At 41.9% G+C, this 16,240-nt stretch overlaps 2 protein-coding genes across 2 annotated transcripts in view; both read right to left on the bottom strand.

Moving 5' to 3' along the window:
• The window catches only part of CASP8 (caspase 8), a 74,154-nt gene extending 60,699 nt beyond the window's left edge, over positions 1 to 13,455 (bottom strand). The window contains exon 1 of the mRNA XM_042949697.1: positions 13,374 to 13,455. The gene's annotated coding sequence lies outside the window, so the exon portion shown is untranslated. The remainder of the gene's footprint in view (positions 1 to 13,373) is intronic.
• CASP10 (caspase 10) overlaps positions 11,297 to 16,240 on the bottom strand; it is a 36,199-nt gene continuing 31,255 nt past the window's right edge. Inside the window, exon 9 of the mRNA XM_042949694.1 lies at positions 11,297 to 13,616. Within this exon, the coding sequence (XP_042805628.1) occupies positions 13,463 to 13,616 (154 nt within the window). The 3' untranslated portion in view covers positions 11,297 to 13,462. The remainder of the gene's footprint in view (positions 13,617 to 16,240) is intronic.

Raw genomic sequence — 16,240 nt, 5'->3', positions numbered from 1 at the left:
TAAAAAAAAACAAAAAACAAAAAAACTTAAAGCCAGCCCATTGGGCACCAGTGTTCATCACTTCTCTTGTGCCCATCTTGGAAATTCCAGGCTCACCTCAGTGTTCCCAAAATTCAAGTGCCAACTATGCTTAGGCTGTCCAGACCCAGCCTCACAGTCTGAAAATAGATGTAGCCCAGGGGCCACTCCTAAAAGGAAGGAGAGATGACCATGAGTTGAAAACCAGTGTCAGCACCCCCGCTCAGCTCTCCCTCTACTGACACTTTGACCTGCACCCCTTTATCTCAGGGAAGGATCTAAAGTTGCTGATGAGCCACAAGGGGCGCCTGGGTGGCTCAGTTGGTTAAGCGTTCCTGAAGTAGGCCTTTAGGGAAAGTGACCTAATCTTTCACCATCTGGAAAGCAGATGGGTGTGGTAGGCTGAGCTTGGACTTTGGAATCGGACAGATCTGGATTCAAACCCTAGCTCCTCCTCTTGCTGAGATCCAGATACCTTCCTTTGCTTCACTCAGCCTTGGTTTTCCGTATGGGAAATGGCAATAATAATGACTTGCTTGATGAGGGTGCTTTGGAGGGCTGAACAAAGCAGTATCTGTGGTGCTTGCATGTGTTATCTCACAGAGAGAAGGTGCTGCCCACGTGCTAATTCCCCCTCCCCCACCTGCATCCCTCAGGCAGCCACTAGCCACCTTTTCTTGGAAGCTGTTGAGACAGAGGAGGGCAGGCGGCTCAGGGTAGGTAACCAGCCACTGATCAGACCTGACACAACGTGAGCCAGAAACCAACCTCAGGGACTGTGTGACTCACCCTCTTCTAAACCTTCCCTCAGGCCCCTGACACACCCTCCAGATATGACTTCCTCCTGCTGAGAGTTCTCACCTGGTGCCCATGGAACACTTGATTCTTACCGCCTGGCACAGACAGTTGTCATTTTTCAGTTATTTCAGTTTCTTTGGAAAATAACCCCCTCCCCAAAGGAGCCCTCCCGCATATACAAAAACGAAATAAAAAACAGTTTATTACTGTATTTATTGAAGCACTGTTAAAAATAAATAAATAGGGGCGCCTGGGTGGCTTGGTCGGTTAAGCGTCCGACTTCAGCTCAGGTCATGATCTCACGGTCCGTGAGTTCGAGCCCCGTGTCGGGCTCTGTGCTGACAGCTCAGAGTCTGGAGCCTGTTTCAGATTCTGTGTCTCCCTCTCTCTTTGCTCCTCACCTGTTCATGCTCTGTCTCTCTCTGTCTCAAAAATAAATAAACGTTAAAAAAAAATTAAATAAATAAATAAATAAATAAATAAATAAATAAAATCCACTTCCATGACCTCTTTAATCCTGTCTTGAGAGGTAACACTGTTATTTTGATTCTTTCCGTCTATTTTTATGCTTATAAAGCCATTATGATTCTTGCTCTGCCATTTACTAGTTGTGTGACCTTGGGCAAGTTACTTAAGAGCTGCGTGCTTCGATTTCCTCATTCACAGAATACAGATATTAATAACTCTTTTGAAGAGTTGGAGACTTAGTGTGAAAATCAAATGAGTTAATACATGTAAAAGAATTACAACACCTCCTGGTGTACTGAGTAAACACATAATAAGTGTGAATGTGCACATATATCATATAAGCCATCTTGTATCAATCCATGTACTGCCTCTGAGCACCAAATCCACTCTCCTACTGCCTGCTTGATGACACTGTAGCTACATCCTATGAAAATGGCTCCTCCACCAGCTGGCACAATTTTAGGTTTTGATCCTAGAGGACACTGGAGAGACAGCACAAGGCCAAGCAGAGGAAGGGCTTCTCTTCCTAGTTCAGCGGGCTTTTCTTCCTGCTTCTACGGCAGGCTGCCAGCAGCTTGCAGGAGACCTAGTGGTGCTCACACTCCAGGAACTTTGTCAGCATGCCCACAGGAAGCCTCCTGCTCACCAGCCTCCACTTGCAGACTGCAGGTGAGCCTATGACACTCCCGTGAACTTCTCTACCTTCAGTGGGCACAGTCACAGCTTCTTCAACTGGTACCAACATTTGTGGGGTGGGGAGGAGTCTTCCAAATCTCTTCCTTCCATGGGTACCTCCCTCAGCCCTAAAGGCATTTTACTTTCAGTAATTTTCTTTTACTAGTGAATAATTCTTCCTATTAAATTTTCCATTTTGAAGGACAGGTGTGGTTTCCACCTCTGACTGCACTCTGACTGAATATATCAATTTATATAAGTATATATATATGGTTTACAGCTTACTTTCTGTTTAGTTAACAAGATATAATGGGCATCTTTTCATCTTCCCAAACGTCATTGCCTGTCTTTTAATGCATTTTTTGTGTCTTCAATTACACAGAAAATTTACATTTTTATGTGGACAAATGCACCTGGCTTTTTCTTTGTGACTTCTGGCTTCTACGTGTTGCTTAGGGAGACTTTCTCTGGTCGTTCATTTCCTATATTTCTTTTAATGCCTTTATAGTTTTGTTTTAACATTTATATTTTTGGAGTTTTTGTGTATGTGTGCATGGTCTGAGATAGGAATCTAACTTTAATTTCTTGCAGATAGAGAACCAATTGTCCTAACACCATTTTTAAAATTTATCCATCCTTTCTTGATTATTTTGTTTTTGCCAACAAACACTTTTCTTCTCTCTCCAACCAGATTATAATTTCCTAGAAGGCAGGGACATTTTTGCATCCATAAGTTTTCTAACCACTTGATACCTGGTAGAGCTGAGTACCTGTGGCTGATGAGAAAGCTGCATGAGAACTAGCACATTCTTACTTCAGCAAAGCAGCAGATATAAAGCTCAGAGCTGAGAATAAATAAGAGCCTTTCCCCAATTTTCATGAACGAATGTGTTTGTGGTTTGTATTTGTCTTTTAATTTCTAAACAATTCTGGCAGAGCACTGTTTTAGATTGAAACATAGGAAACAAAGGATGGGTAAGATCTGGTTTCTACCCATATGAACCCTGCAATCCCTAAATGCCCATCAGTGGGGGGCTAGTTGGATCACTGGTGACACATGTATATAATGGAATATTGGCAGCCATAAAGAAGATCAGGGAGACCTAGATGTTCTGATACAGGATAAGCTCTGAGATATGTTCAATTAAAAAACCCAAGTGCAGAATGGTCTGCCAGCATTTGGGAAGGGGAAAATCAGAGAAAGACACAGATATATATATATGTTTATATAAGAATAACATATCTCTGAAGGGATATTCAAAATATTGGAAACAATAATTACCTCTGGGGGCACCTGGCTGGCTCAGTAGAAAGAGCATACAACTCTTGGTCTTGGGGTCGTGAGCTCAAGACCCACGTTGGGTGTAGAGATGACTTAAATAAATAACAAAAAGAAGAAACAATAATTATCTCTGTGGAAGAACTGGGGACTTGGGGGTGGGGATCAGTGTGAAATTTACTTTTCCCTATGTCTCCTTCTGTACTGTTTAAATGTTTTACCAGCTGCTTATATTATATTCCCAAATAAATAAAGGAATTTTTAAAAGATGAAATGAGATAGACACATAGACACATGAAACAAAAGTGTGAGCACTAAGAGGTAAGAGTGATGAGTTCAGAATTCTAAACCCCATGGCTCGAAAATGGAAGGATGGTGCTGGAAAGCAGCTGGGTTTAAGTCTTGCTCTAGGAGATAACGCAGCTGGTGGGTGGATAGAGGAGCAAGACTCTGGAAAAGACTATCAATCACTGCCCTGTGAGGTGTCTGAGCAAAGGCAAACCTAGGAAAGGAAGTTGTTAAGATCTGTCTGTTCAGGCCCCCATGTATTCTCTGCCTGCCACTGAATTTGCTTCATTGTCCTTCCTAGAAATTATAACCTCCTACTGAACACAGAGCAAAAAGGGGGAAGCCTGGCTGAGTAGATTTGTCACATATAGAGGTCCCAGACCTAAGGGTTCAGTTTCAGGGACCTGAGGAAGTTGGACTTGCCAAACTTCCACAAACAGCAGTGGTTTCGATTACTGGCAGAATGAACCATCTTTCTTATAAGTAATAGAACTTCCTGTTTTAATATTTTATCACAATATTTAACTTAGGCCAAGCCCATTTCTTACAGGGCTGAAACTGTTGATAAAATTGTCTTCTCCTTGATATTTCAGGTTGATACCTCCAGCAGAGAGGCCAGGTTCCCATCTCCAAGACCCAAGATGGGGTGCTAACTGCTCTGTATTAGCCTGCCCTCTGTCTCTTAGAAAATATTTTCACAAGAGCAGCATGGTAAAGACAGGAAGGACATGTCCCTGTACTTGGAGGTCAGCCAGATAGAGTTCAAGTCTGGTTCTTCCCAATTTCTAGCAGTATGACCTTGTTTATTATTTAGCTTCTCTGAGCCTTGATTTTCTGATCCATAAAATGGGCACAGTAACACCTCTCTGTCACTCTCACAGAGTCATCATTTTTGGCATCAGCAAGTGACTAGAACCAAAGGCTAACGTTGCTAATTTGGCCATAGCAAGAAGCATCTAGCCAAAACTGGCTCACTGTCTCCTTGCAGGGTGGCGAGAGCTGGAGATCCAAGACGACATGAGTAGAGGGGCGAGGATGCTTGCAAGTGGCAAAATAAGCTGAAATGTAGGATGATCAGATGCAGTACGGGGCTTCTGATTGTGCATTCTGGGAATGGAAAACTGTCAGCAGCAGTGGTGTGCAAGTGGTGGTCACAGATGAGGAAAGTTGAGTCTGCATTTGAACCTGATTTATGAGAACAGGTTTGGGGAGCTCAGAGGCATCACAAGAGGGCTCTCGTCTTCAGGCTTGCTTCCTGTTCCAGACTAGAAACACAGAACAATGGCTCAGGGCAATAAAAAGTGAGTCATTGCCCCTTCTCCCCGTCTTGGCAACACTGGTTATATCACCACCACAGAAATCACCACCACCAAAAATACTGACAGGTACAGACTAAGAAACTTAGTCTTCCCCAACCAAGAGGGCAAAACCATCCTGTGTACCTTACCTGGCCAATATTCACAGTGCAGCAGGCTGAGAAATCACCCTGTCTGGTGACCAAATTACATTAATCAGCATTGACATGCAAAAAGATTTTAGAAAAAAGAGAATACCCACAGATCCAGCATCCAACTGGATGGCAGAATGAACCCCTGCATCATTCCTCCCTCTTTCTCCAAATCCCAGCCCCACCCCAGGTAACCTCCATTCTAAAATTTGTTGATCACCCCATGTAGATTGTTATATTTGTACAACATGGAAATGAGTGCACAAGCAACATACAGAACTGTTATGTGGGTGGTATTTGTTTTTTGTTTTTGTTTTCTTGAGACAGAGAGCGTGAGAGAGAGAGAGAATCCATAAGTAAGGGAGGGGCAGAGGCAGAGGGAGAGAGAATCCCAAGTAGGCTCCATGGTCAGTGCAGAGCCCAACACATGGCTTGATCCCATGACCCTGGGATCAAGACCTGAGTTGAAATCAAGAGTCAGAAACTCAACTGACTGAGCCATCCAGAGGCACCTTGGGTTTTTAACATTGCATAAATTACACCATATTGCATATATTCACTTATTTGCTCAACATTTCTTTCTTTTTTAATAGACTTTTAATTTCATTTACCATCTTAACAATTTAAAGTGTTAGCCAATTTGACAATAAGTTATATTTAAAAAAATAAAAACGAGAAACAAGAAAAAAAATAAAAAATAAAGTGAATAGTTCTGTGGCATTTAGTACATTCACAATGTTCCCATTCACCATTACCCTGTTCCGGAAAGCATGGTGTTGTAGCATATATGACTGAACCAATCGAAATTGCCATATTTGTTTCTGACCTTTTTTTTCCCCCTTCTTACAAGCAATAATGCTCTGAAAGTTCTCCTCCACGTCTCCTGGTGCATGTGCAAGATTTCTTTTGGGGCCTAGACCCAGAAATGGAAATGCTCGCTCACAGTGTATGGACATATTCAACGTTTACAGATATTGTCAAAGTGTTCTCTAAAGTGATTGTGTCCATTTACATTTCTCTAAGCAGTGTTAATAGAATTCCCTTTGCTCCATATCCTCACCCATACTTGCTACAGATAGGGGTTTTTTTCTTTTCCTTTTTCATTTCATATATTTTGCCCATCTAACTGGACTGTTTAATTATTTTATAGAATTGTAGAATATATATTTTATATACATTTATATATATTTATATATCCCTCATCAGTTGTATATGTGGCACATAACATTTCCCAGTTTGTGGCTAATATTTTAGTTTTCAATATTGTTTTTTTTTATTTTTTTAATGTTTTTATTTATTTTTGAGACAGAGAGAGACAGAGCATGAGCAGGGGAGGGGCAGAGAGAGAGGGAGACACAGAATCGGAAGCAGGCTCCAGGCTCTGAGCTGCCAGCACAGAGCGCGATGTGGGGCTTGAACTCACGGACTGTGAGATCATGACCTGAGCTGAAGTTGGACGCTTAACCTACCGAGCCACCAGGCGCCCCTTTCAGTGTTGTTTTTGATGTTTATTTTAAATTGTTAAGAGGAGAAAGGGAGTTTCTGCTTAGACAAATTTACAAATAATAGATTTACAGGGAGGTAGTAAATAAAAAAGTGGGTTATCTAAGATACAGCTCCAACCTTTTAGCTTGAGATCACAGAAAATTCTTTCACAAAACCCTGAGCTTAAAGGTACACTGATCCGACTGTATGTGACATTTTTCATGTTGCTTTGCATACATTAGGGCTTCAGGTAAGCTAGAAGGAGCTAGGAATGGGGAGAGAAAGGCACAGGCTGTGCCAGAGGCAGACACCCTGCACACCATAAAAATGATAAATCCTCAGCAACAGGAGAATAGAACAGTTTGTCGGTATTTACATTTCTACGTATGGGTTACGGGTCTTAGATTTACTGTTGCCTGGGCCCTGCAAATGTTGGATCAGGCTTAGGATGGGAGAGGGGTGAAGGTAGGTCTTTTCTGAATCATTTTAATCCCCCTCTGCCTACCACCACCCCCCATCCCCACCTTCCAGCCAGTTTAGCTGGCTTGCCAGATTGTAGGGGTTTTTGCTTCTAAAGACTCACACCTTGTGTGAGGAGACTATGCCCTCAGACCACAGGAAGTGCTTGGATGTTTAAGTTCTCCCACCAGGGGCAGCTCTTAGCAGAGGATGGAGGGACTAAGGATTAAGGGAGGATGCAAAACCAGTTCTCTTGCTTCCCGTTGGGTAGGGAACTCTGAGGCATAATTTTCACTTTAAAGTGCTCCGTCCTGGCCACACTGAGATAAAATGTGTGGCCTGGCCTGCCTTCTCCCCTTCTCTGTCCCACCTCCCACCCCCAGCAGGATTCTCTGGAGAGCGATTCCTGAACAAATCACTTGCATACACTCAGGGTCTGATTCTGAGCACGTGACAGAAGATCCACATTTAGGTGTTTCAGTTCTGTTTTGGAAGGAAGAGAAATTACAGCATGTTTTTGTGCTCAGGGGAATGATCTGGGAGAGAGGGGACAGTTAATCAAGCAGGAGAGGGAGGAAGGGCTATGAGAGTGGTGTCCTCGAGTGAGCAGGATGAGCTAATCCCTGCCCAAGAGGAGGCACTGACTCTTGGGAGAAGCACAGACAGGAAGGTGCACCCATTGTTGACAGGAGAGGAAGCAGCCAATAGGGTTAGGGTGCAGGTGGATCAGGGGACTCGGTGGTGGATGGTGGAAATCTTTTCTGATTACCTCCCTTAGTGAAGTGAGACTATCAAATGAAAGTGAGGAGAATGGAGGATGATAGAGGTCTGAAAAGACAAAAGAAGGTGTAACACCGGCTGAGAAAGCAAAGGGTGACATAACGAGGGAAACGTTACAGGATTCCTGAGAATCACTAAAAGCCTGCTTGAGGTTTGTGGTCATTGGTTTTGTTTTGTTTTTTTTTTTTTTTTTTAATTTTTTTTTTCAACGTTTTTTTATTTATTTTTGGGACAGAGAGAGACAGAGCATGAACGGGGGAGGGGCAGAGAGAGAGGGAGACACAGAATCGGAAACAGGCTCCAGGCTCCGAGCCGTCAGCACAGAGCCTGACGCGGGGCTCGAACTCACGGACCGCGAGATCGTGACCTGGCTGAAGTCGGACGCTTAACCGACTGCGCCACCCAGGCGCCCCTGTGGTCATTGGTTTTGAATGAGACAAGTCTGCAACATTGTGTGTGTGTATTAAGCTTTTATATATTTAATATGAGAGAGACAGAGAGAGAGAGCAGGAGAGGGGCAGAGAGAAAGGGAGAAATCCCAAGCAGGCTCCACACTGCTAGCACAGAGCCTGATGCAGGGTTCAAACCCACAAACTGTGAGATTATGATTGGAGCTGAAACCAAGATGCTTAACCGACTGAGCCAAACCACCACAACCAGGAATTCTAGTACAAACCTGCAGTAAGCAGGCATGTGTGATTAACCACAGTTTAGATTCTGCCCTGTGATTAGGACCAAGGGAAAGGCAAGGGTATCGAGGGTGGGTGCAAGAAAGTGAGTTCAATGATGACATGTGGACTCCAGCTAGGTAAAGAAGGAGGGAAGAAGTCAAGGGTGGTGTTGGCATTGGAAAGATGGCAGATAGGGTCAATGGACTAACCAGAGGCCCCAGTGGCACTGCAGACTGTTGGGAGGCAGGGGCCTAGAGAAAATGAGATGGAATGGTAGGAGGTGGCTGTCATAGAGAGAAGTGTTTGCAATTGAGACTTGGGTGGAAATATTGGCAAAGACAGAGTTTACTGGATGCATGACTAGGAGGATATTGTGGTTAAGCTGATTTAAAGGTGGTTGGGAAGCTCAGGGGCAAATGCAGAGTGAAAAAATGGGAAAGTGAATGCCAAAATGGAATTATAAATGAATTAACTCTTTTTCTTTGTGTGTTATTCTATTTCCCAAATATTCCACAATGTGCGTATATTACTATATAAGCAGAAAAAAAGCTATCAGGTAAAATCAAAGATATTACACAAAGATAAAAAGGAAAAAAATCCCTTTATTTTATTGGTGAGTCAATTACTACTATGTACAAGTACCCAGTCCACAAAGCTCATAAAGTTATTCCCGTTCTAGAGTTGTACCAGTACTTCCAAGCATCTAACAGAATCATTTAAAATGAGACCAAATGACAGATAAGAGTTTCACAGTGTACGTACTCTGTTTCAAAAAAAGCCTACTTTAAAATACATATATATTTGTACTTGCTATATTTGCATTTGCATTAAGAAATCCTGAAATTATCTCTGGGATGCAAAGGTGGGAGGACTGGGCATTTAGTGGACAGAAATGCAGGCAACACTTATCTTGAATACCTCTTTGTATTTTCTTATCGTTGAACAATGTAAAGATAATACCTATTCAAAAATAGATTTAAAAAGTAAAAATTAATACAATTTAAAAATTTTAATAGAAAAATCCTCTTTTAAAAATTCATATATGCTAAAGTTATGTTATAAAATGCTTCTTTGTATTAGCAAATCAGTCTTTCTTTAAACAAAGAATTTCCCCTAGTACTTTTTAAAAGCTTTCCATTTTTAGGAATTCAGCTACTGTTCAAAGATACAAATGTGATATTCACATCCTTAAAAGCAAACTGCAGACTTTTTTTTTCCCTTTTTAATTTTAATGCGAGCAGTGGAAAGGGGGAGAAAGAGAGACAGAGACAGAGACAGAGACAGAGACAGAGAGAATCTCAAGTAGGCTCCACGCTCAGTGCAGAGCCCAATGAGGGGCTGGATTCCACAACCCTGGGATCGTGACCTGAGTTGAAATCAAGAGTCAGACGCTCAACTGACTGAGTCACCCAGGTGCCCCTGCAGACTTCTGAGGAGAGCCAGATCCTACCAGAAAGAAAGCTAAATAACTTGTCACATGAAACATGTACTTCACCAGAAGAGAGCTACATGTCTTTGGTATGGCTCCAGAGTTTAGAATGAGAGGCAATGGATTTAAGTATGTTCTAAGCAGGTAGATTCAAGTCACCACAGGGAAAAGAACAATGAAAGCTGTCCAAAAGTAAAACCAGGCGGCAAGATTGCAAATCAGGAAATACACAGGATTGCAAATGTTCCACTAACAGCTGTAAGACTTTAGTAAGCCTTTTTACACCCTGAAGGCTGGACCATGGGTTCTCTAGGGTCCTTCCAAGCTCCCCAGTCCATGGCTTTGTGTGTAGTGTGAGTTCTCTCTGTTGAGAGTTAAGCAGTGGTTGAGGGATGATGGTCTAGGAGTCTATCATGGCTTAAGAGGATGAACTGGAGCAGGTTTCAAATAGATTAACCACTGGTGCCTGACAGTAAATCTGAGGACCTCTGGCCATGGACCCCAATCCATGCTACATTAAAAAGCTCAATGCAAAGTTCATCACTTTCTATGGGCACCAGGATGTGAGCACAAAAGTTGCTCAAATATGATTATGCAGAAGAGCCAGGATGCATCTCTATTAATTTTTAAGATTATCACCAAAAAGGAATTACAACATTTCAAAGTGAAGGTGGAGAACTCATAGACCCTGAGAATAACTCCACAAACATCTAAGGACCCAAGAATTCCAAGGTTGAGAACAACTTCACTAAATCACTCATAAAGTATCTGACCTAGAAGATTTTGTGAATCAAATATGGCACAAAAGTTATCTACAAAATGAAGTAAACTTCTAATTTGGTCTACCTCAGTGGAGACTTGATCATTGATTGATAAGGGGCTGCTATTCAGCAGCATTCACCATAGTGTTATACATACTGGTCAATGTGTTTTGATTGGTCAGTAACCATATTGTACCAGCTGCTTGTATGTTTGAATTACCTGAGCACTGGCTAAGGGAAACCCTGGTGATATCACAACTGCCCACTGCCATGGTGAGACCTTGTAGCAGAGGCCACTAGGATGCTGTGGTGACTAATATCTCTAATAATAATCAACTCCAAGAGTATCATTATTAAATAACTAACATTTGTATAATATTCTATTAAAATTTTCCACGTCCTTCATTTTGTTTGGTATAAGCCCAACTTTTGAGAAAAAAATAGAAAACAAAGAAAAAAATCTAACTACAGCTCTTGTAGGTTGAGCAAAACTAGGCAAAATATACAGAAACCTCACTGGGTCTGCACATTTCTTTCATAAATGTCTGCACAGACAATGGCGGTAGTCTCTGCTGAACAGCTGTGACCAAATCACTTGCTGTGCTCCACTCTAAATTATCACACACGTGGGCGCACACACACACACACACACAGACAAGGGAAAAGTGTGTAGATGCTCCATTTAGGAGAAATGACTGAAGGATGATTGTACTCCTACTGTCTGCATAGGCGTGTGACTTACAGTTATAAATGTCTAGTGACCCCTAAAGTGCCTGCTGGAGAACTCTGAAAAGAAAATTCATGGGAAAGTTTCCTGATCCTAGAACTTAACCTTGCACAACCACTAAGTTCCAGCAAAACAAAAATACAAAATAGACCACAGGACCAGGACTTATACATAAAACCCCAAATGTTGCTGAGGAAGGAGAGTTCATTAGCAGTGTTTTGTCCAGCTGGATTCAGAGCCAAGAGCTAGCCTGCTGCTGCCGGGGACATTGTGAATCAGTCAGGGGAAAACCAACATTTCCCTAAGAGGACATCGGTGGGTATTAGTATTGATTTGTGGCTAAAATTCAGCTGGAATTAGACACAAAAGAACTCAAACTCTATTTCCGTTAGGTGACTGCCAGAGGTATCTGCTACGTAAAGGTCTTGTATATACCTCACAACAACTAGATTTAAATGGATTTATATATTAACCTATCCTTATCTTAAATAGGTAATTTTTCTCTACTTTATAGATAAGGCTCGAAAACTAGCTTGACTTAGTGTCTCAGAGCCAGAAAGTCACAAGGCAAAACAGAAACCAAAGGCTTCTATCTCCAGATTCTTTGCTCTTTGCTTTGTACCACACCATCTTTCACTTGCAGAGAAGGACTATGAAGTGGCCAAAAGCTGTGTATATTCAACTGGGGAAGGACTGTAATCACCAGCTGTTCGCTTTGACTTGTATATACAAAGGTTCTGGAAGATCATTGGACTTACACATTAATAATTACAAAATCAGGCATCACTGAGAGTTATTCTTCTTCATTCCTGGATATCTTTCATGGGTGTCTACATATCCAAGGAAATGTTCCTAAAAAGCCCTGTTATGTCCCATGACATTCCAGTTCACTCAAGTGGGAAATAAAACCCTGTAAACAATAACTGGCTGGGGGACTGTAGCAAATCACTCTGCCTCCTTGGGCCTCAACCTCTTCATCAATAAATAGAGGCCTTAGGTACAGGACTTTCAATCTCCCTCCCTTAGAAAATAAAAAAGAAAAATTCCTCTTGAAATTGAAAAAAAAAGTTTACATACATAAAGATATTCAAAACCTTAATGTAAAAAGTAGCAAGGCTTCCATACAGAACCACACCCCCCACCAAGGCACAGCCAGACAACTCTCTAAGGAGAGAACAACAACTTCTGTGAATAGCTTCATCCCTAAGGCTGTCTCTCTCCTCAATTCTTTGGGCCAGAGAAACAGAGCATGTTGGAGACAAGGCAGGGGCTGTTGGCTTTAGTCAGCACAGTGCAGCCACCAAAAGAAGCTCTGGCCAAGAGAGAGACGCTATAGTGCAGACTGAGTCCTGATTCAAGCTTCACCTGAAGCCAGCACTACCCAATTGTGTGTTTTCAGATGAATGAGGCAATAAATTCCTTTCTTTGCTTTGGTTGGTGTGATGTGGGTGTTCTGTCATCAGCACCTGAAAAGTTCTGATCAACACAGAATTTAACCTCAGGCTGTAACCTCACTCTGGTCCCAGAGTGGCTGAGTTGTCTCTCTTCATACTGAACTATCATCTTCCTAGAGCCAAACCTGTTCCCAACCCAAGATAAAGAGTTCCTGTGGGAACACCTTCGTTATACTAAAGCTGGAAATGGGCATCATATAGACAAAAATTTCACCCCAGCAGATGTGGAGATGAGAAGCCTTAGGAAGTGGAGAGCAGAGAAAGGGTCAATGAACCATGTGGGATCTCATCATTATCCAATGTCCAAAACAAGGCCACGCAGAAGGGACACAGAATGTTCACAAGGGGTGGTCATACAGAGAGGAAATCAAAGCTCAGTTGAGGTTAAGAATAGTGGTTCTTTAGAGCTCAAAGGAATCTTAAAATGTATCTGGTACTACCTTTTACCTCACAGATACACAAACCAAGGCCAATTGCTTTTTCTCAGGGCACAAAACTAATGCCAAGACTACAACCCAAGGCTTCAATAAAGAAAGTGTTCTAACAATTAGACTTGTCAAAAAAAAAGTTTTTTTTAAAGAATTTGTTGAATCAGAAAATAGGGCATTTCCTATTATTGGAATGACAGGCTCACCATCTATCAATGATTCCTATGGTGGGTGGGAGATTGGAAGAGATGACCAAAGGTTCCTTTCAAGTCAAAGAGTCATTGAGAACTCTCTACTACAATAAAAGTTTTTCCTGTGGCACAGGGAATACTAGTTTTTTCCGTAGTGTATAAGCAGGTTGGGGCATCTGTCTCTTTGTTCCTTCTTTGTTTGCTTGTTGACTCACATCATTGTTGACAGCAGTGAGGATGGATAAAATATCTTCATGTCTGCAGGCAGATAAGAAAAAATATTTTCAATCAGGAGACAGAAATCACATACCAGGTCATACAAAGAAACCCTAAAACATGTGGCTTCTTCCTAGTCTAACAGGGCAAAATTCTAACTGGAATCCTGTCAAATATAAAGAAATTCTTATTTTGAAATTAAAAAAAGAAATGCTAAATTATACAAAAGTTTTCAATATTACATTTAATGTTTGAGAACACTATAATAGACACATCTTGCATTTTAACTTTTTTTAGTTTATTATTTATCTTGGGGAGGGTGTGGTGGGAAAGAAATTGAGAGACAGAATCCGAAGCAGACCCTGTGCTGAGAATGTGGAGCCTGGTGTAGGGCTCATACCCACAAACCATGAGATCATGACCTGAGCCAAAACCAAGAGTTGGATGCTTAACCGATTGAGCCAGCCAGGTGGCCCTCTTTTTTCTTTTAAGCAATCTACACCCAACATGGGGTTTGAACCTGACCCTGAGATTAAGAGTGTCACACTTTTCTGACTGAGCCAGACGGGTGCTCCACAACTTACATTTTAAGGTCATTGGTCCACAAAGGAAGGTTGCACATAATTATTTTTCCATGTTTCTCCTCCAAGCTGGTGGATAGATATAGACAGACACACAGACAGATGATAGATAGATAGATAGATAGATAGATAGATAGATAGATAGATATAGATAGAATAGATAGGTAGGTGATAAAGATAGAGAAGGACTCTACTATTTTTTTTTAAGTTTATTTTGAGAGAGAGTGCACATGTGCACAAGTTAGGAATAGAAAGAGAGAATCCCAAGCAGGCTCTGCCCTCTCAGCACAGAAACCCTGACACAGGGCCCAAACCCACAAACCATGAGATCATGACCTGAGCTGAAGTCAAGAGTTGGACGCTTAACCGATTGAGCCACCCAGGTGCCCCAAGGGACCCTACTATTAATAATGCCCTCTCTATTCTTGGTTTGAGGAGGATACAAAGATAAACATGACACAAATTTCTAGGCACTTCAAATGCAGACATGAAGCATGTACCAAATATGGTATATACACAAAATGCATACTATAAGGCAGAATGTGATCAATACTATATGAAAAGTGGACAAAGTTCCACTGCAAGTTCAGACGAAAAAGAGCACTTCCTGGATTCCATACAGGAGGTAGCTTGTGAGCCTGGGCTTGCAGGATATTTAACATTTACCAAAATGTTCCAAGGATGGGCAATTCATACCACTGGGGGAAAAAAAAAAGCAAGGCTCTGGAAATAGAACTCAGGTTTGAAGCATGGTTCCATCACTCGTGGACCCGTGTGGTCTTAGGCACAGTCACTTATTTCACACTAAATATGCCTCTGTTTTCTCAGGTCTAAAATAAGGACCATAAGAATACCCATTTTAGGGACTGCCATGAGAAGTAAATGAAGTAAATTTGTGTAAAGCACATAGAAAACTGGCTATAATATTCCACTGACCATCATTTTTATTATTATTAATATTGCCACTACTTATCCTCATCATCATTGCTATGTTCAAGGGACAGCAGGCCCTGCCTGGTTCTTAGTTCTTACACCCTGTCTCACACCAGCTGTTCTCTCTGCCTCTGGATCATCCTGTGGTTGACTCATCACCACTCAGTCTCACTTGAAATATCACCTCTACCAAGAAGCCTTCTCAGGTAGCTCCCTGCCCCATTCTCTATAATATCTTGTTTGCTTTCTTCACAGCAGGTATCACTTCCTGAAATTATCTTATTAATTTAAATATTTACCTTCTTACCTTCACTTACCCACTGGTCTATAAGCTCCATGGAGAAGACATTCTGTCTCCCTTGTTCATAACTTACCCTTAGCCCCTAGCTCGGTACCCAGGACAGTACGCACACAGTAAGTCCTTGATAAATCTGCCTTGTCCTCAAAGTCATAGGACATTGGTTTTTGATGGCTATGGTGGGGATGGAGGGATTAATGAAGAAGATGGAAAAGCTAAGGTTGACTCAAGGTTCCAATCCTGAATTCCTAGTTTCGAATTCCCAGAACACTTTGACCATTCCTTAAAATGTGAATTCAGGAGAAGAAGGCAGATAGAGAGGGCTGGAAGATGAATTGAGGACTATGCATACTGAATATGAGCTCCAAGGGCAACAAGGAGGTGGGATGTCTGGTAGGCTGCAAGAAATGTATTGGACCGACCCTAAGAATGAGATTCACTCAGTCACTCATTGGTCCAGCAAATATTTATCAAGCTCAACAATATATCAGCTACTGTGTCAAGTGCTAAGGACATAAAGTTGAATGAAATAACTCTGCTCTCCAAAAACTCAGAGATTAATGGACCAGAGATGGCAACTTTGGAGACATTTTCATGGAGGTCAAGCGGCCTCCAGGGTATAGCTGAAGCTGCCCAGAGCTATAAAGAACATAGAATGGGGTACAGGGCAGAACTGCAATGAAGACCCATTTCCAGGGTACCAGGTAAGGAGCACATGGTAGATACAGATGGAAAGTTGTCAGAGCAGTGGCAGGAGATCAAACGTATAATGCCAAAGGCAATACATAGGCACTCAGTAAACATGAGTGACTGATAAATAAATGAAGGAACAAATAAAAGGCCCTCTTACCTTT

This window comes from Panthera leo, chromosome C1 (assembly GCF_018350215.1).
Source record: "Panthera leo isolate Ple1 chromosome C1, P.leo_Ple1_pat1.1, whole genome shotgun sequence".
Taxonomy (NCBI): domain Eukaryota; kingdom Metazoa; phylum Chordata; class Mammalia; order Carnivora; family Felidae; genus Panthera; species Panthera leo.
Note: the sequence above shows the minus strand (reverse complement) of the source record. Positions and strands in the feature narration are given on the sequence as shown.